Here is a 25,335-nt window from a genome sequence, read left to right on the forward strand (position 1 = left end):
TTACAAATAAGAAAAAAAGATGAGGTCTGAAGCTATCACAAATTATTTCCAGATAGGAAGAAGACCATGGGGCTCAATTACAAGCCCCTTGCGTAGTCGTAGCCTAAATGTTTTTAACGCTACGGATGTACAAACAGTCCCCCACACTGCACCACATTTTCAAACTGGTGCAATGGGACCATCGTGATCCATACACCAGTTTGTTGTAAATGAGGCCCTAGCTATGGTGGTCACACTGCTCGGTCAAACATGCAGTAACTGTATGATGAGAGAACTATTTAGTGCACAAGATTTAAAAAGCAGAAGATCCAAGGATTGACAAATGTTTCAGGATTTGCAGTCTGCAAAAATGATGTTATAATTGCATATACTTTTACTGTTGTATAATAAGAGCTATCCAGAGATAGTCGGTAATTCAGTACTACACAGGGCACATTAATTTGCTATTTTTCTGATCAGACAGTGAGAAATCCGGCACAATTAAGACTTTGTGAGAGAGGAGACATGCACACCCTACTTTAATCAGCATTATCTCCTGTCTGGTCATTTTCAACATCATACATGCAGTCGCATTTTATTTCTGAAGACTGGCAGATAAACATTTTGGCTAAAATATTTATCAATTCCGATATGAATCCCAAATTCATCAAATATGGCCAAGTTGTTTGGGAATGGGAGGCTACTAAAATACATACTTTTATTTTGTTTATGGTTCCCAAAACCTTTGAACCTGAACTGTTGCTCGAAGTACGTGTTGCCCTGAACTCTTCTCTTCACTAAACAGATTTTCCCTTTCATCTCCGTGTACGCTCTCAACATCACTTCGGCCCCTGGTGGATGTGTGAAAAGGGGTGAAGAAATATATGTTTGACTAGGACAATTTGGAAACTAGCACCATAATGAGGAAATTGACATGGGAATTTCTTCTCAGTAGAGGCAGTGTGGAAGCTGGATTGCTGATGTCCCTTCAGCTGAGTCAAAGGTGGAAAATGGTGTGACAATGTACTTGGGAACAGCTTCAAGTGGCATGGAAATACTTAACCGTGGAAATGTGAAAATTGTCATGGGAAGTTACGATAGGAATTTAGAAACTGGCACAGTAGTAGGCACTTGACTGAGGAAAAGTGAAACCTGTGATGGCAACATGTACCGTATGGAACCATTGTAGACACTAACATTATGGCAATGTCTTTAACTTTTGGTATAATTCTATTACCAGGCCCTGTAGGATTTGTAACCTGAGGCTAACCAGTAATTTTGAGCAGCCCAAGCAACCCGAGTAGTCCTCTGGAATAATAAGCAGTCCCATAGGACAGCTATATAGAGGAGCCACAACCCCTTTAAGGATCACCCCTTGTAGGCTGACACGTCATGAAGAGTATTCTTCCCATACATCTTAAGGTTGAACACTTCATCGTCTTTTGTCCCAGGTTCTTTTCATTTGTCTAATTGGGAATGTTTAGTGGTGAGGGAATAATATTAGGAACTGTGGGCCTGATTTAAGGAAAGTGGCGCTGCACCCAGTGCAGCTTCACTTTCTTTGCACTCCTTAGCGCCCCCTTAATGCCACCATGTGTGCATCATATCTAAGGTATGGCGGACCATGGCGGTGGTTAGAGAAACTAGCATCAACATTTGTGTATTTGCAGGATTAGCGCAAAAATCTTTGCAAAGCCCATTGAGGCCCATTGAAAACAATGGTTTACCTCCTTTTAATGCCTGCTCTGAGTAGGCGTTAAAAGTGCAGGAATAAATGACACAAAGAAATCTTTTAGATTTCTGTGCACCATTTTTTCAGTCCCCCTAATGGCGCAGGCATAATGTAGCGCAAAGGGTTACAAAGTGGTGCAATGCATGCATTTCGACACTTTGTAAAACGTAAATTTGGCATCGCGATTTTGGCCTTGTTGGGCCACATTAGCATAAAAAAAAATTAACACCAATGTGGCGCCAGGAGACGGTAGGGGCACTTAAATCAGCCTGAAGCGTGTGCATTGCAATAGTTTGCCATCTCTTGAACACCCTCTCACTGCCTGACCTAGTTTGTGTATCTCTGTGCACAGATGCAGAGAGAGAGAGAGAGAGAGAGAGAGAGAGTGTGTGTGTGTGTGTGTATGTGTGTGAGACAGAGGGAGAGAAACATGTTCAAAAAGCCAAAACATAGCCATTGTATGTTTTATTTAGATGTATAGGGACGAGTACATTGCTTCAAATGCATGCAATTGAAATTGCCAAATGACTACATCAATTAGCTGTCCCTTATGAAACATTGATAGAAAAGTTTGGTATAGGGAATTTGGTGAGGCTCAAAGGGGAAGTTAATTTGAAAATGAAGCTTGATCTCAGCATCCTTTTAACACCCTAATGTTATTCGGGACGGAAAAGTACTTATTCCCCGCTTCAGCATTACTCACAACAGGATCACGTCTTAAGAAGCCACTGGATCAAATATGATTTCTCGTTGCAAGTTGCTGCTATGGCAACACGTGTGAAGCTGCTGGAGGCTTTAATGATATTCATTGGAGCACATGCTCAGTGCTGCCTCTGCTCCTGACCCGGATGGATTCGCAAACCCATTGTACAGCATCGACGTTCTCTGTAGGTTCAAAGAAAATTGTCTTGAGTGCAGCACCCAAAAGCCTGGACTTCACAGTGGAATGGCACATCATTAGCAAAATGTCACAGGAAGCCTACATGCATTCAGCACAGAGCTTAATTTGTACCAGTGGTGGACACCAGGACTCCTTTTTAGGGACACAGTTATTTGTCATCATCAAATTTTGTCCTAGGGCAAGAGAGAGAAAGGCAGAAACGGAGAAAGGTGTATGAGAAAGATAAGAAAACAGCAATGGAGAAAGAAGGAATGAAAAGTATCTGTAAAAGCAGGGATGGAAATGGAAAATGTATACTATGAATTCCCATTAAATGGGTGCAGCAGAAAGGGAGATGCAAATAAATGATGGGAGGGGTGTCATGAGGAGCGCTGTGAATCACAGTCAGACATATATTTTTGACCAACTCCGAAAACAAAAAAATGGCAGGACAGAAAAATGTTCCAATGAAGCATTTGTGGTTTACTTTATTGCTGACATGCATACTGTTGTTGCTTCTCACAGCAGATGTGTGCTCGCGCCTCAGCAGTCCTTCATCCCAGTGCTTATTTTCTTAGACAATGAACGAAGAGTCACTGGAACCGGCCCAGATCCTGCTCACGAATAATGATCTGATCCCAGTTCCTGCTGGTTTTCATTCATTTTCTGAGCGCTGCAATTGTGAAGTAAAGGTACACGACATTTAAGGTAGCATAAGAAAGAGGTGTGACTTGGAATATAGACTAGACAGCCCTGCAAAAACCTTGGGCCCCTGCAAGCATTTTTTCTTTTTTTCTTTTATCAATTTAAACACTGAATTCCTGCAATTTTTCTTCTCATTTGTTACATGGTCACTGCAAAAGCGGCATTATTTTGAGGGAAAACGGTATTAGTCCTGTGAAACTTTTTCAAGCTTGTTTGAAAGTGACTTTTCCTTTTAATTTACAATTCAAAACAGCTTAAAGAGTTAATCTGCTCCCATTGTGCAGCTGCCGTTTATGACAGATTGCACATTACAAAAAACATGCCTGGATAGTAGCTGAAATTAAATCAGCGGATGTCACTTCCCTCTGAAAGAGTCAGTGAAAATGCAATCTGATGTTTCACAGGGAGTCTTTCAAATCAGTAGGGGTGGGTGCTCTGCCAAATGTTGGAGGAGGCTACATGGAGTGAAAGCTGTGCTATCCGACTTGTTCTAAGACAGTTCATGTGCCTAGAAACATGATTGGCTTTGATGCACTTTCTTCTAAAAGAGTGAACCTCATAGATGGGCAGACCAGGCACAGTATCTGCACACAACAGAGCACTGTGGAGGAAAATGTAGAAGGAATGTGCAAGTTGCAGAAGTAGCCAAAGGCATGCTGTAGTTAAAATCCAAGCTTGCAAAGTTAAAAATGCACATTGCTTTGCGATATGTATATATTAATGTATTTATTAATGTCTGATGTTTTCTATTTCAATAAACAAGTCATTATGCCCTGTCCTAAGCAAGCTTGCACATATTAGATGTCCATTTTTAATAGACACATCTGAAAGAGGTCTGTTGATTTACGAGGTTGTCTCTGATTTTAGAGATGAAGTTGTATACTCTCCTGAATAGAGTTGCTAACGTGTCCTTTTATGTTAATTTATTACACATTAGGACTCGTTTTAGGCCAATGAATCTTTTCACCCAGTTGAGAGACACCGTAGGACGAGACAGCTAAGCAATATGTCAATCAATATATCAATAATGTTGTCAATATTTATCACCACAATACATTTTACGTTGGTCAAAGACATTATTCAAATTGACAACGCAACCATGACCTTTCAGTCTTGAATAACCACACCTTTGATAGAATTTTGTGAAGTTTATTCCCTATTAATTACAATCTAGTATTAGATGCGTCAATCTCAAAGCCAAGAAACACAATAGTATAGTTACAATATGGCAATTTTGGTAAGATTTCAATAAGGCAAGAATCATAAACATCAGAATGTAGCACAACGCAAACATAGATCTGAATACAGCAAGGTGTCAAATACACATCAGTTCAACATAGCATAATGTCAGTCGTTTGTCTATTTGCATCAATTTAGTGATCACCTATCTTAAACCACTGATTAGCATTGGCATGTTGGGCTTCATGCAAAACAATTTAGAACACATCTAACTAAGGTCCCTGTCAAAATTTTAGCAGTTGGTACCTAGAAAGGAAAAGCAAACAGACAAATTACAATTGCATTGTCATAATTACCCTCCAAAGGTTAGGTCAGCACACAGGTTTAGTCTTCGCCTTCAGGACATCAGTCAAAGCACCATCAATCAGGACTCAACTAAAGGGCAAGTGGGCACTTCCCTCATAAGGAAGATAAGTGTAAAGGGCAGTCTATGGGTGAAGATGGTTTCTAATAAGTCTCAAGTCACCAAACAGAGTGACAGAGTTTCTGGATAAAATCAATAGCATTCCCTACCTAATTCTAATGACCCTTCCGTGACATGGGTTTTTATCCCTTTTTCGTAGTACATTCCCACAAAATTCTATTGGACACTTACTATACCCCACTATCTTGAGCCTATCAAATTTAGCATTTCGTAATCCCAATTGTCACCCCTCATTAATTCGTTATTCTTTGATTGCTCTTCATAATTGACGTCTTCGGAGGTGCACATCCGGCGTTACTTCATCCTTTGGCATCTCTTGGCACGTCCTTTGGTCAGCAGTTTTCGTCGTTCACCGGTCTAAGTGACCTTGTACATAACATTAATCTACACTTGTTTCAATATGTTTAAACATTTATTTCAGGGCACCAAAAAATGCGCCTGAGAATGGATTCGACATAGATACATTAGTCTTCCAAGTTTGAAGAAAAAGAACAGTTACAGGGTCACGGCCCTTTGCGAGTCAGCACACTGGAAAAACAGAAAAATGCATTTAATATAGGAGCTGAGCAGCTAAACTGCAGCTCACGCTAATTTAAGGACTACAAGGAATTTCAATACGGTTTCATCAATACAAATGTTAATATAAGCTTAATTGAATCTATCATAAACATTTTATTCATCATTATTAATTTGCGTATACATTGGTGGCCATTTACTGTGGTCACAACTCAGGTGCGCGTTTAAGCAAATTCGCTATTATTACAGTTTTCTATGCAGTATCGTCACACATTAATATCGATATTCTGCTCTAATATAGGTTATATAAAACTACGCTCTCTCAGAGTTATTAGTTGTGAGAAGTTGGGGTAGAAATTGAATACTGGGGAGGAAGAAGTCATTTGTTATCTGTGAACTGCGACTGGCCTAGACCAAAATTTTATCTAGTTAATTTTAGATAATTGTGGATATTTATTTAACTTAAATCACGATCGAAAGAGTAAAAAGTACCATAAGCACGAACCACAGTGCATTATCAAAACTTCACAAGTAGGTAACGCTATAAAATATACTCAGCTCTTCACACTCAAAAGCAGTTCTTTATGAATATTTGTACGTTGGAGCTTGTCTGTTTTCCGTTAAACGTCAAGTATTAGACCAACGTCCGGTCTGTTCATCACATTTCATCTAAATGCCTACTGTATCATTTTGCCATGCTTTCGTTAGGCCTGACCTTGAGTCTGTGATGTTTCTGAGTCTACCAAACAACCCATGGGCAGCTTTCCAGGCAGTGCTTAGTGTGTCAGGTGCACTGTTGAATATGGCAAAAATGATGTTCCATAACCCAGGGTGGGCTTCAGCAAACCACGGTGTTTTTCAGTTTTCTAGGGTGCTACTCAAATTTATTTTGGTACTGTAGAGTATGCAATCAGGTATGTTCATTTCATGAGGCATGTTGAAAAATGACCCTCTCTGAAGGGTCACACCAAACTTTTTGCCTCCCTACTTCTCTTTTTCTGACCTCATTTTTGTTGGCTTTAGGACTATGGACATTTTTCCACTGCTAACCAGTTCTAAATTGCATGTGATCTCTCCCTAAAAAGGTAGATAACTTAAGTGCCAGGGCACACCGTAAGCAGTCCTGTGCAGTAGATTCAAGTGGTCGTTAAATCAGAGTCAGAAACCACGATGTAGATGGAAGTAGAGTTTTAATAGTAGTGTTGCCAATATTCAGCACGTAGGTCAATGTACAGCAAACAAGGTGATATGTAGCAAACAGCCAACATGTGTTTCGTCTCCTAGACTTTGTCAAGGCTGTGAATTAGATAGATAATATATGTATATTGGTACACTAGAAAACGATGAATGCCACTGTTAATTAAAAATCAAAAAACATGTTGAATACATGGTGGATGAAGTGAACCAAAGGGGAAGGCAAAAATGGGATGCTAGAAGTAGAGACCCATGTGTGAAAAAAGTCATGAAGATAGGAACTAGAGCTAGCGAATATTAAGTCCGGGAAGGCACATAAGTAAGATGAATAGAATAATAAAAAAGGAGAAGAAAAGGTCTATGTTAAATGGCACATGCATTAAATGTGAAGAACCCTCTAGACAATAGGGAACCTGTCAATACACCAAGGACCGTATTTATACTTTTTTAGTGCTGCATTTGCGTCACTTTTTGACGCAAAAGCGGCGCAAACTTGCAAAATACAATTGTATTTTGTAAGTTTGCGCCATTTTTGCGCTAAAAAAGTATAAATACGGGCCCAAGTGTATCAAGCAAAGAGTATATCGGAAAGGAAAAATTATTCCAGAAAAAATAAATAATAACTACCTTTGGGAGTATCAAATTCAAATGTAAAAGAGCGCTATGGTGGGGATGATATATCCACAGCAAAGCAGAATCCGGCCAGAACTGGCCACGGACTTCCTTGAAGTATAAGTGCAGATGGCCCTGATAAGCCTGGGGATAAATGTAAATCAATCAGAAAAAGGCACATATGTCCGTGCAGCTAGAAACACACGTGAGCCACGAGTCCCAATTATGTGTACCCCAGGGGGAGGCATGAGGGACAATTTAATGATAACCCTGCGTTGTGTCTCTGGCTACATGGTAAACAAACGAAGGCAAATGTCTGCATTTTATAGGTCGAAGGTCGAAAGTGTAATGCGGGCCATAGGAACGCAAGTATATGGACAACTACAGAAACGATGGCCAGGTGCACATTCAGTAAAACAAATATTGGGATACCCCGATTGCGAATTCATTAATATGGGATAATAACATAACATGAAAACGGGACACCGGATTATTAATTTAAGAAATTTATGTCTGTGCAATTACGCAAAATATATGTGTAAAAGCGCATCACGTCAAACCTTGTGTGTGACTAAGGGGAGGCGGACCGGGAGTATAAGCAAACCTGCATTTCGCCACTAGATGAATGGCAGATGCATGAAAGAAACAAGCATTTACAATGCAACGGTTCTCGCGTTTGCTCATGTTAGAGCTGATCGCGTTGTAAACTCCTAACCCGACTTTTCATCTATCGGGCAAAAGTGCATAACCTGAAAAAGTGAAATTAACTATGTAAAGCGCTCGACTTCTGCCAAGCTAGATCTAATTAGAGAAAAAGAAGTCCACGAGCCTGATGGAAAACAGCGAGCCTCGTATGTTTTCTGTACTTGGTCACTGCACTGGAGGAGGGCTAGCTACCGGAAAAGGCATGACGTATGCGTGCCTTCGACTAATGAAAGCAAGCAGATTTTATTAGGCAAATCCACGAACCAATAAAAAACACTGACGTAAAGTTGACAGGGCTCCGAGCCCTTTTCTAAATACTAAAGCGTCTCGCTGCGATACGCATGCGCGAGCGCATGCAACCCAGGCTCGACCCTAAAAAGCATGCTCTTACCAGTGTAGCTAAGTAGTATCCGTGCCAATTGGCATCAGTAAAGGCAATGGCTAGAAAACTAGAATCGGGGGAACTGATTTAAATGCGTGCGGCAGAGGAAATAGAAAGGGGACTGCCTGAAGCCAACAGGGCATGTTTGGGAAAGAAAAGGTTGCCATTTTGTAGCGTGATGAATTAGACTTGTTAGAAGGGCAATTGCATGGAATTGGCCCAGAAAAAAGGGTCCAAACAAAGCAGTAGCTAAACTAGAATAAATTAAAATTGAAATCAAGTACCAAAATATATATATTAGTGGCATGCGGTCAGTCATGTTGCTAATCCTTGTATCCATTTAGTGGAGAGAGTAAGTGAGTCATCCATAAACAAAGGGAAAGGAAAGAAATTATTCACCAGGGTGGTGTGAAAGTGATGATGTTCATGTACGGATAGGAAACCTATCCAAACCTTACACAGACATATATTGGCTCCCATCATGAAAAGGTATATGGATTCTTCTATAATTCAAATCAAAATCATAGTCAGTATATGTGCATACATCATCAAGTGAATATTCATATAAATTATTGTGGAAACAGCAACGCCATAGTAGACATAAATAAAATTGAATGAGATATACCAAAGACAAAATGGAAAAAACAGAGATCAGGTAAGGAACAAATTAAATGCTAAGCCCAAAGGAGGTTATTACAGGAAGATATGTAAATCCTTTTCAACATTAATGCCCTCCTCAACTGCCCGAAGTCTAATAATCCAACTACTTTCCAGGCGTCTTAGACTCAGAGTCCTGTTACCACCCAGAGGTAATGTGTTGGCCACATCTATTCCATGTGCAGTTATGCCTAGAATTTCTCGTTGCCAATGATGCGTGTTATAATGCACTGCAAAAGGGTAGTTGGTGTTGTTGTTCCGGATTGCTCTGATGTGTTCCTGTAACCTCTCTTTCAGTGTTCGAATAGTGCTCCCTAAGTAAATAAGGTTGCAGATGCAAATCAAACAGTATACTACCATTCTCATATTACAATTGATAAATTTGTTAATTTTATATGTGAAAGCAGTATTATATTGGAAGCTCGTAAGTTTATCTTTGATGTTGCAGCAAATGTTGCAATGACAACATTTGTATGATCCCAGCGGGGGCGTGGGAAGCCAGATGTCCAGATGGTCTGGTGGAAGGAAGCTGTGATAGAGGTGTTGGCGTAAAGTATGGCCTCTACTGTTGTGATGCTACCTAAAAAGATGGTGACATCGGCTCATACACAGTTGGCATATTTAATTGACTTGTAAGGACCTAGTAAAGGTCACTACATTTGCCCAGGGCCTGTAAATTAAATTCTACTAGTGGTTCTTCAACAATGATTGTGTGTTAGACCTGACAGCCTTAGGGTAGTCACCCCTAACTTTTTGCCTGCCTCCCTTCACTTTTTGGACACTGTTTTTTCTGGCTTTTAGACTCTAGACTGCTAACCAGTGCTAAAGTGCATATGCTCTCTCCCTTAAAACATGGTAACCTTGAATCATACCTGATTGGACTATTAATTTACTTATAAGTCCCTAGTAATGTGCACTCTATGTGCATAGGGCCGGTAGATTAAATGCTACTAGTGGGCCTTCAGCACTAGTTGTGCCACCCACTTAAGTAGCCCCTTTTTCCTTGTCTCAGGCCTGCCATTGCAAGGCCTGTGTGTGCAGTTTCACTGTCACCTCGACTTGGCATTTAAAAGTACTTGCCAAGCCTAAAACTCCCCTTTCTCCACATATAAGTCACCTCTAATGTGTGCCCTAGGTAACCCCTAGAGCAGGGTGCTGTGTGGGTGAAAGGCAGGACATGTACCTGTGTAGTTTACATGTCCTGGTAGTGTAAAACTCCTAAATTCGTTTTTGCACTACTGTGAGGCCTGCTCCCTTCATAGGTTAACATTGGGGCTGCCCTCATACAGTATTGAAGTGGTAGCTGCTGATCTGAAAGAAGTAGGAAGGTCATATTTAGTATGGCCAGAATGGTAATATAAAATCCTGCTGACTGGTGAAGTTGGATTTAATATTACTATTCTAGAAATGCCACTTTTAGAAAGTGAGCATTTCTTTGCACTTAAATCTTTCTGTGCCTTACAATCCATGTCTGGCTGGGCTTGGTTGACAGCTCCTTGTGCATTCACTCAGACACACCCCAAACACAGGGTACTCAGCCTCACTTGCATACATCTGCATTTTGAATGGGTCTTCCTGGGCTGGGAGGGTGGAGGGCCTGCTCTCACACAAAGGACTGCCACACCCCCTACTGGGACCCTGGCAGACAGGATTGAACTGAAAGGGGACCTGGTGCACTTCTTAGCCACTCTTTGAAGTCTCCCCCACTTCAAAGGCACATTTCGGTATAAAACAGGGCCTCTGCCCTACCTCATCAGACACTTGCTGGAGAAGAAACCTGAACCAGAAACTACATCCTGCCAAGAAGAACTGCCTGGCTGCTCAAAGGACTCACCTGTCTGCTTTCTACAAAGGACTGCTGCCTTGCTGTTGGCCTGCTGCCTTGCTGAACTCTTGTCTGGCTGTGAAAGTGCTCTCCAAGGGCTTGGATAGAGCTTGCCTCCTGTTCCCTGAAGTCTCAGGACCAAAAAGACTTCTCTTTTTCACCTGGACGCTCCGTGCGCCGAAAATTTCGACGCACAGCTTGTTCCGCGGTGAGAAAAACGCCGCACACTGACGCTGATCGACGCAACGCCTTCGGGACGACCGGAAATCCGACGCACGGCTTCGCAAGGACAACGCCGCCCGACCTCTAGAGGAGAAATCGACGCGACGCCTGCCGTGAGATCGTAATTTCGACACGCAGCCCCGCAGAACGACACGCAGCCGGAAAACAAGCAGGAAAATCCAAGCACAGACCCAGGACATCTGGTAATCCCCGCGATCCACAGCAAGAGACTGTCCGCGCGCCGGAAAACGACGCACTACTTACCCGCATGAAAAATAACGACGCAAGTCCGTGTGTGCTGGGGAGAAATCGACGCACACACCCTTTTTCCATGCACCTCTTCTTCTGTGGCCCTCTGAGGAGATTTTTCCACTCCAAACCAGGTACTTGTGCTTGAAAGAGACTTTGTTTATATTTTAAAGACTTAAGACACTTTATATCACTTTTCAGTGATATCTCTACAATTTCACATTGCAACTTTATTCTTTTTGACCTACAATTATCCTGATAAATATTATATATTTTTCTAAACACTGTGTGGTGTATTTTTGTGGTGTTATATGGTGGTATTGTATGATTTATTGCACAAATACTTTACACATTGCCTTCTAAGTTAAACCTGACTGCTCGTGCCAAGCTACCAGAGGGTGGGCACAGGATAATCTTGGATTGTGTGTGACTTACCCTGACTAGAGTGAGTGCTTTTGCTTGGACAGGGGGTAACCTGACTGCCAACCAAAAACCCCATTTCTAACATTGTGCAACTCACATAGGTAGCACCTTAACCATGTCTCAGGTCTGCCATTGCAAGGCCTCTGTGTGCCATTTCACTACCACTTGGATTTGGGATTTAAAAAGACTTGCCAAGCCTTAAACTCAACTTTGTCTACATATAGTCACCCATAAGGTAGGCCCTAGGTAACCCATAGAGCATTGTGCTATGTAAATAAAAGGCAGGGCATGTACGTATGAGTTTTACATGTCCTAGTAGTGAAAAACTCACAAATTTGACTACAGTGAGGCCTGCTCCTCACATAGGCCAGCATTAGAACTGCCATTATATACTTTTCAGTGGTAGATTCTAATCTGAAAGGAGTAGCCCTGCCATGATTAGAATGGCCAGAATGGTAATGTAAAATCCAGCTTATTGGTGAAGATGGATTTAATATTACTATTTTAGAAGTGCCACTTTTAGAAAGTGGGCATTTGTCTGCAATTACTGCCATCTGTGCCTTAGAGCCTGTCTCCAATCCAAGTTTGGGCTGTGCTGGTTGACAGATCCCCTTGTGCATCCTACCCAGACAGACATAAACACAGGACACTCAGTCACATCTGCATTCATCTGTGTACTGATTGGGTCTCCCTGGACAGGAAGGGTGGAGGGGCTCTCTGTTACTCTTCAAAGGCCAGTAGCCTTCCCTCACACAAAAGACTGATAACCTCCCACAGGGATCCTGGCAGACAGGACTGGCTTGAAAGGGGAACTTGTGCACTTCAAAACCACTCTTTGAAGTGTCCCCCATTTCAAAGGCATTTTTGGGTATATATACTGGGCCTCTGACCCCATCAAATCAGACACTTCTGGATCTGCAACTAGACGGCTGCCCAAAGAACTCATCTGCACTGCTTTGTTCAGAAGGACTGCTGCCCTTCTTGTTGCCCTGTTGCCTGCTGGCAACTGATTCTACTGGAAGGACTCTGCCTTCGCCACAAGTGCTCTTCAAGGGCTTGGCTTGAGCTTGCCTCCTGTTCTGAAGTCTCAGGGCCACAAAGACTTAATCATAGAGAAGAGAATCCCCGTGCATCAAAAAATAAACGAAAGGCAGCCGAAATCAATGCAGCGTCTGCATCGTGGCTTATAAAATCAACGCATCACCTACTAGATTGTCGTCAGAGTCTGCTCCTTCGTACATGCATGTCACGATTTTCAACGCATCATCCCTGGGAGTCAGAATATCCCCACATTGCAGTGAGGAACCAAGGCTGTGTTCCTGGAAATCGTCTCATTACCTTGCAGAGTGGAAAGAAAGAATGAATCGGCTGAGCTGCGCCAGGAAATTCGATGCATTGCCTTAATTTTCAACACATCTCCTCCTCTGGGATCCCTGTGCATCATGTTACTGGGATACGCCCACTGATTCTTAAGGATTAAGACTCATTTAAACATTTGAAAAGTGATATCTTGACTTGTGTTTATTGGATTTTTGTCGTTATAGTCTTATTTTATTCAGATAAATATGGTATATTTTCCTAAACTGGTTTGGAGTACTTTTTGTGGTGTTTTCTGTGTTTTTCTGCATGGGTTATTGCACAAATACTTTACATATTGCCTTCTAAGTTAAGCCTGCCTGCTCTCTGCTAAGCTACTAGAGTATGAGCACAGGATAATTTGGATTGTGTTGTGATTTACCCTCACTAGGACTGTGGTCCCTACTTGGCAAGGGTGTATGCCGCTGCCAACTAGAGACTCCAATTTCCAAGAAGGCATAGCTTATGTATCTGGAATACTAGTCACATATGCTAGGGTGTTGCTAAAATATGCCAAGGTGCTGCTTACATTTGTCAGTTTTTTCATTTTAGTAAACCCAGTTGTGGCTAAAATATGTCAGTGTATTGCTCAGTACCCAGTGCAGCGCCACTTTTCTTGCGCCCCTTAGCACCCCCTTAACGCTACCATGTGTGCGCTGTATCTAATTAATAGCGCATCACACTGGTAGTTAGGGAACTAGCATCAACATTTTTGACACTAGCTCAGAGCTTTGCAGGATTAGCGCAAAAAATGTTGACGCTAATCCTGCAAAACTCATTGAGGCCCATTGTAAACAATGGTGTGCCTCCTTTTAACACCTGCTCTGAGCAGGCTTTAAAAGAGTAAAAACAAAAATTATGCAAAATCTCTCACATTTCTTTGCGCCATTTTATTGTCCACCCTACTGTGGGAACACCCCTTTTGCCTACATTATGCCTGGCGCAAGCATAATGTAGTGCAGAGGGTTACAAAGTGGTGCAATGCATACATTGCGCAACTTTGTAAATTTTGCATGGCGATTTTGTTCTCGTTGGTCCATATTGCATAAAAAATGATGCTAATGTGGTGCAAGGAGGTGCCAGTGGCTCTTAAATCTGCCCCTATGTTCCAGAAATCCCTTGCTGCGCTCTGTATATGTATGTGTCAGGGAATCCCGAGAGGCCTATGTCTGGGCCCTTTTGGTAGAGATAAAGTGAAAGAGAGCATCCCTCCCCTTGACCCCTGATGCATCAGTCACTGCCAACTCCATCACTTGCTGTGGTGCATTGGCAACAGTGAAATATCCTGTTCTTTGTTCCACCCTTAGACTCCACTGAATAAAAAGGAAGACAATTTAGGTGACGGGTAAATTTAATCTGAAGATATATTCTACAGAGTATAGACAGTGCTATAAACATGCCTGTGCTTTCTCTCTGCCTGTTAAAGCACAGAACGCATGCAGAGGTAGAAAAATCAGTGCTTCTAACAGCAAGGGTCACACAGCCATATAATTGCCAAGAGGCCACAAGGGGTGTTGATATATAATTGTGACCTTTGGCAACCCTCAAATGATAAACATGAGTGTTAGAAATGTGGCCTTTGGTTGGCAGTCAGGTTACCCCCTGTCCAACAAGGACCCTCACTCTAGTCAGGGTAGAAGAGAACCACCCTCAGCTAACCCCTGCTTACCCCCTTAGTAGCTTGTCTTAACTTCAGAGTGCTAGGTGTAAAGTGTTTGTACCAACACACACAGTAACTTAATGAAAACACTACAAAATGACTCAACACAGGTTTAGAAAAATAGGAAATATTTATCTAAACAAAAAAGACCAAAACTACAAAAATCCACAGTCAAGTTATCAATTAAAAAGCATAAAGAGTCTTTATGAGTTTTAAACACACACTAACACTGTTAGCGTGAAAATGTACCTTGGGGGCGTAAAAAATAACCCTGCACGGGCGAGTGTGCGTCAAAAAGGGCTTGCGATGCGTTGATTTCACTCACTCACGAGATCTTGTGTCGTTTCTCCTTTCGTCGGGTCAGGGCGCGTTGTTTCTTCTCTCCACAGGGAAGCGATGAGTCGATCTGGTCAGCACTCTTGGGTCCAGGCAGGCCTTGCGTTGTTTTTACATGCCCAGCAGTACTTGCGTCGGAAATCCAGCTGCATGATGATCCAAAAACCATGGAGCGTGGGTTGCGATCTCCCCAGCCCCCGTCAGCAATTCTGCGTGTCGTTTCTCCAGCTCAGTGCATCGATTCTCCGGTCACGTTACATGCAAGGGACAATTTTTGCGCCTCAGATCGGAGTCGCGCCGATCTTTTCCCCACATGGCGTTCTGTGCATGGATATTTCCCTCTTAGGCTGCCAATTTCTCCTTTCATGGTCCCAGGAACTGCATGGGCACCACAGGGCAGAGTAGGAGTCTCTCCAGAGACTCCAGGTGTTGGCAGAGAGAAGTCTTTGCTGTCCCTGAAACTTCAAACAACAGGATGAAAGCTCTCAATCAAGCCCATATAGATCTTCACAAGATGGAAGGCACAAAAGACCAGTCTTTGCCCTCTTGCTGTGACAGAAGCAGCAACTGCAGGATAGCTCCACAAAGCACAGTCACAGGCAGGGCAGCTCTTCTTCCTCAGCTCTTCAGCTCTTCTCCAGGCAGAAGTTCCTCTTGGTTTCCAGAAGTGTTCTAAAGTCTGTGGTTTTGGGTGCCCTTCTTAAACCCAATTTCTCCTTTGAAGTAGGCCTACTTCAATGCAAAGTCTCTCTTGAATGTGAAATCCTGCCTTGCCCAGGCCAGGCCCCAGACACTCACCAGGGGGTTGGAAACTGCATTGTGTGAGGGCAGGCATAGCCCTTTAAGGTGGGAGTGACCACTCCTCCCCTCCCTCCTAGCACAGATGGCTCATCAGGAAATGCAGACTACACCCCAGCTCCCTTTGTGTCACTGTCTAGTGTAAGGTGCAACCACCCCAACTGTCAAACTGACCCACAAACAGTCACAAAAATGATATAAGCAAGAAAATGCTCACTTTCTAAAAGTGGCATTTTCAAACACACAATCTTAAAATCAACTTTACTAAAAGATGTATTTTAAATTTGTGAGCTCAGAGACCCCAAACTCCACATGTCCATCCGCTTCCAAAGGGAATCTACACTTTAATCAGATTTAAAGGTAGCCGCCATGTTAACCTATGAGAGGGACAGGCCTTGTAACAGTGAATAATGAATTTAGCAATATTTCACTGTCAGGGCATATAAAAGACATTGCTATATGTCCTACCTTAACCATACACTTCACCCTGCCCTTGGGGCTTCCTAGGGCCTACCTTTGGGGTGCCTGACATTTAAAAAAAGGGAAAGTTTAGGCCTGGCGAGTGGGTACACTTCCCAAGTCGAATTTAGTGTTAAAACTGCACACACAGACACTGTAGTGGCAGGTCTGAGACATGATTACAAAGCTACTTATGTGGGTGGCACAACCGGTGTTGCAGGCCCACTGGTAGCATTTGATTTACAGTCCCTGGGCACCTCTAGTGCACTATACCACGGACTGACTAATAAATCAAATATTCCAATCATGGATAAGCCAATTACATACACATTTTGTAAAGGAGCACTTGCACTTTAGCACTGTTTAGCAGTGGTAAAGGGCCCAGAATACCAAAAACAGCAAAATCAGAGTCCAGCACACATCAACAACCTGGGAAACAGAGGCAAAACGTTAAGGGAGACCACGCCAAGGATGAATAAACATGAGCTTTACCTGATCGACTGACAAGCTGCTATAAACGCCACTCATTCATTACGTCTTATTTAGTCAAAAGTGGGTGACTGATTGAATGAACGACTATATTTGTAAAGCTGCTTTACAGAGTGTAGTGTCTTTAAAAAAATTGCTGCCCTTTTATTGAGTGCATGTACACTAAGGCAACGTGGTTCTTGGAACTAAAAAAATGGACAGAACAACCTAAAAAATAATCGATGAAAAGAGAAAACAAAGAAAAAGAAAAACAAAATCCCCCCACATAAGTAATCTTAATGAGTAGTTGATAGCCAATGCGTCAAGAAACAGAATACTTATAAATGCTACTGGAATGACAGCTGAATATCATTCCCAGAATATTGTCTGACAGAATATTTTGTGTCATAAATATAGTTTACAAAAATATTGTCTCGTTGGAGTTAAAAATAGGAAATCTACACCCAACAGGTGTTTGCCAACAATATTTATGACATGATATTTATGGCAGATGTTTTTTTCTGTATGTGATATTCTGACATGCAGCCTGCTCACAGATACATGTATTTTCCCCGAAATGTAAGACCTGTGGTTTTGTGATGTTTACTTCTGTGATGCAGACTGAGTTTGGTCGTGACTTGTGCCAGGTACAGAACAATTCCTCTGCCCCTAGTGCAGTGCAAGGGTCTGCGCCTCATTAAGGCCCTCCATATGAATGACCCATGGACGAAGATGGGTCCAGGCAAAGAAGTTAGCAGACCCATGGGAATTAGAAGTTGTGCTTAGTTCACAGAGATAACCCCCCTACGAAACTCGGAGAACAAAACATGCAGCAACCAGCATCAACACGCTGATTCCTGCGTGTTATTCCTTTACATCTCATAATCCCGTTATTTCCCCAGCTCTGGAATACCCGAACTCCTGGTAATGGTAATTCTAGGGCGGGCAAATAACAGTCATATTTATGTGATACTCCAAATGGGAGTCGTAGTATTGTGCGCCTTGAACCACACTCTTCCAAGGTGAGCACTTCCTTATTTTAAAGCTTGCACCCAGTGATAGATGTTCCGGACACTATCAGTGTCTCTTTGCAGCAGAATGAATTCCCAATAAGAGTAATCTGGTTCATTGGCGTGCTGACACCGATATAAATTGTATTGTCATGGCTACTACCTATTTGGAGTTGCTGTCTGTCGTTGTACTTCTCTGGGAGGAGGAATAAGATTCTCTTGGCTTCTTGCCTAAGGCCCAGCTGTCAGGAAAAAAACATATTTTCACTATGCTAGGTGCATTTATTTTTCTCCAGATATATATGGCTTTTTCAGTTCTATCCACTTGCTACGGCTCATCAGCGTGTGCTCTGTATCAAAGGATAATTTCTTATGTTTCTAAATTGACTAGTTACCAAAGTAAGAGCGACAGTTTGTAAAGTTGCACAGATTACAGATACAATAGAGAACAGTAAATATTTGTGATAACAACTTCAACACCTAAAGTGATTTTAGATTGCATGTTTTCTTAGCAGCCTCTGCTGTATATCTTCCCTCCTACCTAAAATGTAATGTGACCATAAATTAGTAACTTTTGATTCCAAAAGGCAACTTTTCAGATAATTTCACTGGCTAATGCTTGTAAACGTATGTGACTGCAACTTTGACAAAGTTTTCCACAATTTTCACGAAGTTGACAAAAGCCATCAGTAGAAATCTCACACATATTGTCTTTTAAGTTAAGTATGTGCCAAAGTAACTTTCAGTGGCGGCCGTTGTCAGAGAGAAGCAGTGCGCAGAGCAGTGGGTGGAGGGGGGATAATAAAGAAAAAAAAAACACTTACTACCTGTGCTGCTGGACGCCACCTCAGTGCTTCTGTGTTCCCCTCCCCACCCAATTCAGATGCTAGAATAACCAGGATTGGCCTGAGCGGGCTGAAATGCAGCTCAAGGAGGGAGCGGGAGCCTGCACTTGGTCTCCCCGGCTGTAAAAATACAGCTCTGGTGGAGAGTTCTAAGTGCACAAGTCGGTTTGGCCAGCCTCAGACAGCTGGCCAAACTGACATACGCACGAAGGGCACTCCCTGGCGACGTGGGGGTTGCTGCCCCGCTCGCCCTACAGTCAATGAAAAAATAAAATGATAATAAGGTACTTTTATTATAATTTTATTTTTCTACCTTTCAGCAGTGGACCAACGCTCCTACGCCATAGCAGAGGCCCCTGGTAACGACTCCATTTTCCCACGGGTAATAATGTCACTCTAAAAGTGGATGATCTGAAATTGGAGTAATTTGGGGTAAAACTGGGATCAAAATTTGGGAGTCGCACTATCTCACTTTTTTGTTATCCTTATTATATTGTCTCCATTGTAAATATCATAACTCCAGTATTACATGAACGTTCTCCACCCTTCATTATTTTACTTGAATAAACACTTTAGGGTTGTCTTAGTGAGACAGTATGGAGGAGGGACGGTGATGAAATGCTCTATTTTCAAGCTGGAGTGAATGCTTACAAAGTGTACCAAGGTACAGTCTTCAGGTCAGCTCAACCCACACAAAGGGATAAATATGTGCAATTAAATGTTCCTCTGAAATGTCAGTGTACTTTTCCATCATCCCTCTGGTAAACTTGGGCCGACATCCAAATGCATGTGGGTCTTAGCTTTCCTGTAGTGACATCGACAACACTCATATTATTATACAAAGTCCTATTATTTCTGTGAGTCACGTGTTGTGTATCTTTTGTACTAATGCAGACTATGAGATGCTGATAAGATTTTTTTTTCCTTTGTAGATGTGTTTTGTGAACCTGGCAGTAGACAAAGAGGATTACAACCAAGATAAACTAAAACAGGTAACATGACAAAAGATGTATTTTTAAGGAAGTTTACTTTTTTGGCAGAGGATCAGGGCAGAAATGTAGGGCCTCTACAACATCACATGAATCCTTTGATTATACTTATAATACTCCCAGGCGTCAGTTAGTACAGTTTAACTGTCCTCACCACCTGTAGGGTCAGGGCGTTGTGACAGATACTTTGTCAGAGATTGCCATAAATCTCTGTGCCTGGAAGAGAGAAACAACAGGTCTGCATACAGAACAAGATATTCAATCAATATACTAAGTCAGCGATCCATTGCTTAAATGTCAGAGCCCTCCCCACATACAGGCCACCAGTCTTTAGGCCATTACCAGACCCAAAGCTACAAATTTCCTGTACCTCACTTCAGTGTCTTTTATATAACCTAGGAGACCCTCGCAGGGGTCTTGCTCAATTTCACATTTGGCTATTTTGAAGAAAGCTGTACAGACATCTTCCAACACGTATTCACAGTGGGACAGGCCCGGGCCAGGTGCCAGAATTTATGGCCAGATGTATGAAGCAGTTTTGCCGGGCCGTTTGCTACCGGTAAAAGGCTTCAGGCCATGTACCATCCCTATTTTGCGAGTCAGTAACTTGTTACCGACTCGCAAAATAGGGATTGCAAGTCGCTATTAAGAAGGGGAATGCCAAGGGTGTCCCTTCCTAATAGCAAGTCACAGGGTCATGTAAGGATGTTTTGACACCAGGAATGCGGTCGCAAAACATTCTCAGTTACCACCAACTTTGAGTATGTGATGACCCATTGGCAAAGGGGAAGTGGTTTGCAAATTTTTGAAGATCAGGAAGTGGTTCCCCGGACCACTGCCTACTCTTCAAAAATGAAAAGAAAACGTTTTAGTTTTCTTTTTGTAATGCATCCCATTTTTCCTTTATGGAAAATGGGCTGCATTGGGAAAAAGACTGCTTTATTTAAAAGCAATCACAGAAATTGTGGTCTGCTGCCCCCCAGCAGGCGGCCACCAACCCTGTGCCTGTGGCCATTCCCAAATGGGTCACAAATGGTGACCTGCCTCACGAATATTATTGAGGCAGGTCTCTTCCGACCCATTTGAGAATCGCAAACAGTGACAAACACACTGTCCTACATCCCAGTTTGTGATTTCGTAATAGCGAATTGCAAAGATTTGCTATTAGGAAATCAAAAAACACTTTTTACATACATCTGGCCCCAGGTTCCTGGCCCCTGGCTCACCACGCTGTGAACAACTATCACCCTCCCTCATTCCATATTTATGCTAGTTTATTGAAGTGTAATAGCGTCGCTGCAGGTATCTATAATGTAAAATCCTAAATCTAATAATGGATGTCACCTGCTTTATCTGCATACAGTTATGTCTCCATACTTCATCATGGATTTCACTGCTTAGTTCCCCTTCTCAGCCCTTCTTTCCTCCTATGGGCAGGGCTGTAGTCTCCTCTTGGGCTATAAGGTATAGTGTAGTGATCAGGTGTTTCACAGGTGTCGCATCATGTAAGCTATCAAGTGTGGCGAGGGAGAGTGCTCCACAGGGAAACCTTGCAGAGCAGTTCTGCAGTTCCTTCTAATGCAACCATATATACAAAGACCACAATGGGGTTCCTGGGGATTCTCTGAGAAATGTCACTATGGACAAAAAGATGCCGACTGTACTGGTCTTCACAGAGATTCAGACATCTCTCCTGCAGATGAGATTGCACTACTCTGGTGTGTGTAGCTGGCATGAATGGGTGAATGTTTAACAGCAAGCGGGAGGAGTAAATGAACCTTGCGCCATTCTTTTTTGCATAACCTCGCCGGTGCCCTGACCATGCATTTAACTGTGGTGTGTAGTTTGGTGTTGGCGATCCTATAGATTGTGGTGGTATGGGGACATGTGGTCCATCTCTACTGCCAAGTAGGGAAGAAAGGGGGTGGGCTGGTACTAATCAACTGTGACTTGACCCTGCATGCATACATAATACAGCTCCAGGTCTGGAGCCTCTACCCCCCTTTATGGAATGACAGTGTGGGGTTTTCCCATTTTATATGCTTTCGTTTCCTGGCCCAAGCTAAGTGGACTAATTACGCTCTAAGCACCGAAAAAAAGTAACTCGGAGCAAGAGTGATACGTTCAGAAATAAGTAGAGTAATTTTGGAAGCAGCACCATCTTGATTAACCCTATTTGACCCACTTGTGAAGGGGGAGCGATATCCATCTAGGTACTTGATGGGACTAAAGGGCTCATTTACAAGCCACTTGTGCCACCATAGCACCATTTTTTCTTTTTACAATACAGCAGTGCAAAACAGTCTCCAACCCTGTGCCATATTCACAAACTGGCAAAATGTCACCATTGCACCAGTTTGTAAACCCTTGTGCCACATTATACCTGCACCAATTATAATGTATGCAAGGGAGACGTTCCCCCGTAGGGAGACCCAGAAAATGGTGCAGTGAAATCTACCAGATTTCACTGCACCATTCTAGCAACTTTTTTTAACGCCTGCTTAAACTGATGCTATGCCCAAGTATTTGAGTTTGTCAGCACACCAGCAGAGTGGAAGTCTGGTGTAAACTGTGGTTTGTTAGCTGTTAGTGAAATTATCCATGATTTCCCTCAGTTTAAATGCATCCCAGCCTAAGTTGCAATAGCAAATCTTGTGAATTTCCAGAATATGGCATTTAGACTTCCACTCGGTTCTTGGACATTAAGGGTAATGACTCAAATGGAGACCAGAGTCCTCTGATTTCCATCTCTCCCAGATGGTCACTCCTTCCAAGAAGTGACACATCTGTCACTACTTTGAAATCTGGTTGGGGAAGGGAGAAGAGTCAGCCTTTGACCCAATTTTGGTTTGCAAGCCACCACTGCAGTTATTTTGCTGTTCCCTCTGAGATCTGGACCATGTCAAGCGATTCACCTGGTACTGCGCAAATGGAATGACTAGTTTCACTGCAGACCCACATATGCCACCTGGCATGATTTACCAGCACGATGCAGGAGTCCATGAGGCCCAGCAGCCTCAGAGTTACTCTCACTGAAACCCAGGATAGAGGCCAAAACATTGATATTATAACCTGGCTATTCTGGACTCACTACTCAGGAGGAAAAGCCAGAACCTGCACTGTGTCCAGAACTGCTCTCATGAAAGGGAGTGTCTGAGAAGGAGTCAGGTGTGACTTGGACATACTTATAGTGAGCCCCAGCAAATGCAGGAGGTTTGCTGTAGTCTGGAGGTGAGAGACAATAGCCTGAGATGAGCTTGCCTTCAACAGCCAGTTGTCAAGGTAACCAGATGAGCTGCGACCACTGCCATCGCCTTGGAAAACACCCGATGGTTGCCCGTAAGGCCAAAGGTGATGACAGTGAACTGGAAGTGCACGTGTCCTACCTTGAACCACAAGTAACGCCTGTGGGCAGGCAAGATGGGGATGTGGAAAAATGCATCCCGCAATCCAACACTACCAGCCAGTTTCCTAGGTCTAGGGCAGACAAGACCTGAGTCAAAGAAAGCATCTTGAATTTTTCATTCTAGGTCCATAGGTCTAGAATTGGGTGAAGCCCCTTGTTCTTTTTGAGTATCAGAAAGTAGCAGGAATAACAACCACTGCCTACTTCTGACAACACAAACCTTTCTATAGCTTTCTTAGCCAAGAAAGCCATACCTTATTTTCGGAGCAAAGTCATGTGATCCTCCACCAGCTGTTTGTGTGTTGGCGGGACTGAGGGAGAAAATATTTGGAAAGGGAGGGTGTAGCCCTTCTAAATGATTTGTAAGACCCATGCTTGCGTTGCAATGGACTGCCAGTGGAGGAGTTGATGTTGAATTCTCCCTCCAACTGGACAAACATGGCTGTGCAAAATCAAACTAGGAGGGCTTGGAGGCTGTATCTGTCAGGAGCTGGATGGCAGACTACTTTTGGCTTCCAGTCTCTATAGGTCTGAAAGTACTGTGTCCATGTCCTCACATAGCTTGGGGAGGTTGCATACGATAGTAGCTGGCATAGGGCTGGTGCGGTGGCACGCCCTTTCCATAGTCACATATGAGGCGAAAGGCAGGCTGTGGATGGGGCGTCACCGAGAGACCCAAGGACTTGGCTGTAGCCTGAGAGTCCTTAAAGCGCTCTGAGACTGCCTTTTCACCAAACATACAAGTTCCATCGATGTCTATAAGGTTTGCCTGGACACCCCTGAAAAGCCAGATGTTCTAGGCCAGGCATGACTCCGGGACCTGTGGCAGCACTTGCGCAACCGTATCCCATACAGTGTGTGAGAAATGGCCCAGAAGCATGAGGTGTTTACTGACCTCAATGCGAGGCTGATGGAAGAAAACATCTTCTTCACAAGTTGGTCCAGCCTCTTTGATTCCCTGTCCGGGGGAGCAGAAGGAAACGTGCCGTGGGAAGTATACGCTTAGACTACTAAGCTCTCAGGGCTGGTTTGTTGGCTGAGGAAACTCAGTGCAGGGCGATGGTGGCGGTCAATTGTCCTGTTCACAGGAGCCTCTGTGCTTGGCCTTGGCCAGGTTCCCAGCAGTACATCAGTAAGTGCTTCATTATAGGGAAAAAGGGGGTCAGAAGAGGAAGCCCCAGCCTGAAGCACTTCTGTCAAGAAGTTAGTCATGACCTCCACTGAGGTCAGTTTGAGACCAATAATAACAATAAAAACATTTTGCTCATTAGTAATCGGAAATAAATCAACAGATTTTGCAAGCTGAGATGGTTAAAATATTAAAGTCAGAGAAACGTGAGCAACATGTCATCATAACTGCTGTGAATAATTAAAATAGTTACAAAGTAAAGACATAAATTAAATGAAAACAGTTCAAACATGAGAGGCTTGCGAATGAGTACCCACTATAACCTGTAGTGGAACGATCCAAGGTATGAATGGCTTCAACCAAATGAGAGTGTTCTTCATTGCACTTGGGTGAACAAGGTGAAGATCACCAGGCAACAGTTATACTACACTAATTGACTGAAGAATAATCATTAGTACACGTTTAAAAGGGAAATGTTTAGAGCATACTTACAACTTGTGTTTCACAGACAAAACAATCAGCATTGAGGATATAGGCTCTGTGTGTTCCTCAGGATAATAGCACCCATATTTATGTATCTCATAGCTATATTTCGACTTACATCCTGGGATCTCTCCTCTTTTTTACTCCACCTCCTCCCATAACCTCATCACTCTCTTTATATCACCTCTATAATTTTCTTTCTTCACGTCTCACGCTCAAGTCTCTCCCGACATTCCCTCTAGCTCAACAATCTAACCCTCATCTCTCTCTACCTCAATTCTTTCTCTAGTTCACATCTCTTTTATTGCCTCATCCACCTGTACTCCAACTCTCTCACAAGCTATCCCCTCAAATTATCTCACTGTTAATTTGCAATTTACATTTCCACCTACCTTCTCCCACTCTTTCGAACTCTGTTACCTCTTCCTCACTTCTCTCACTTTAGTACTCCTCTGTCACTACTATTCTTTGTCTCCTTTTGCTTCTTTTACTACGCCGCTATTATTTTGTCTCTCTCATCTCTTGACACGTCCTTCTCTATTCAACTGACTTTCTCTACCTCTCATCTTTTCTACACCTCTCTCTCTCTCTCTCTCTCTTTATACATCTCTCTACGGCACCTCCTTTTATCACCTCTTTCTCTACTTTATAA

At 42.8% G+C, this 25,335-nt stretch overlaps 1 protein-coding gene across 2 annotated transcripts in view; it reads left to right on the forward strand.

The window, feature by feature from the left end:
• SPHKAP (SPHK1 interactor, AKAP domain containing) overlaps positions 1-25,335 on the forward strand; it is a 1,657,471-nt gene that overhangs the window by 1,014,185 nt on the left and 617,951 nt on the right. For both annotated transcript variants that reach the window (XM_069213857.1, XM_069213858.1), the window contains exon 4: positions 19,609-19,668. In XM_069213857.1, coding sequence (XP_069069958.1) covers positions 19,609-19,668 — 60 coding nt within the window. The remainder of the gene's footprint in view (positions 1-19,608; positions 19,669-25,335) is intronic.

This window comes from Pleurodeles waltl, chromosome 11 (genome assembly GCF_031143425.1).
Source record: "Pleurodeles waltl isolate 20211129_DDA chromosome 11, aPleWal1.hap1.20221129, whole genome shotgun sequence".
NCBI classification, from domain to species: domain Eukaryota; kingdom Metazoa; phylum Chordata; class Amphibia; order Caudata; family Salamandridae; genus Pleurodeles; species Pleurodeles waltl.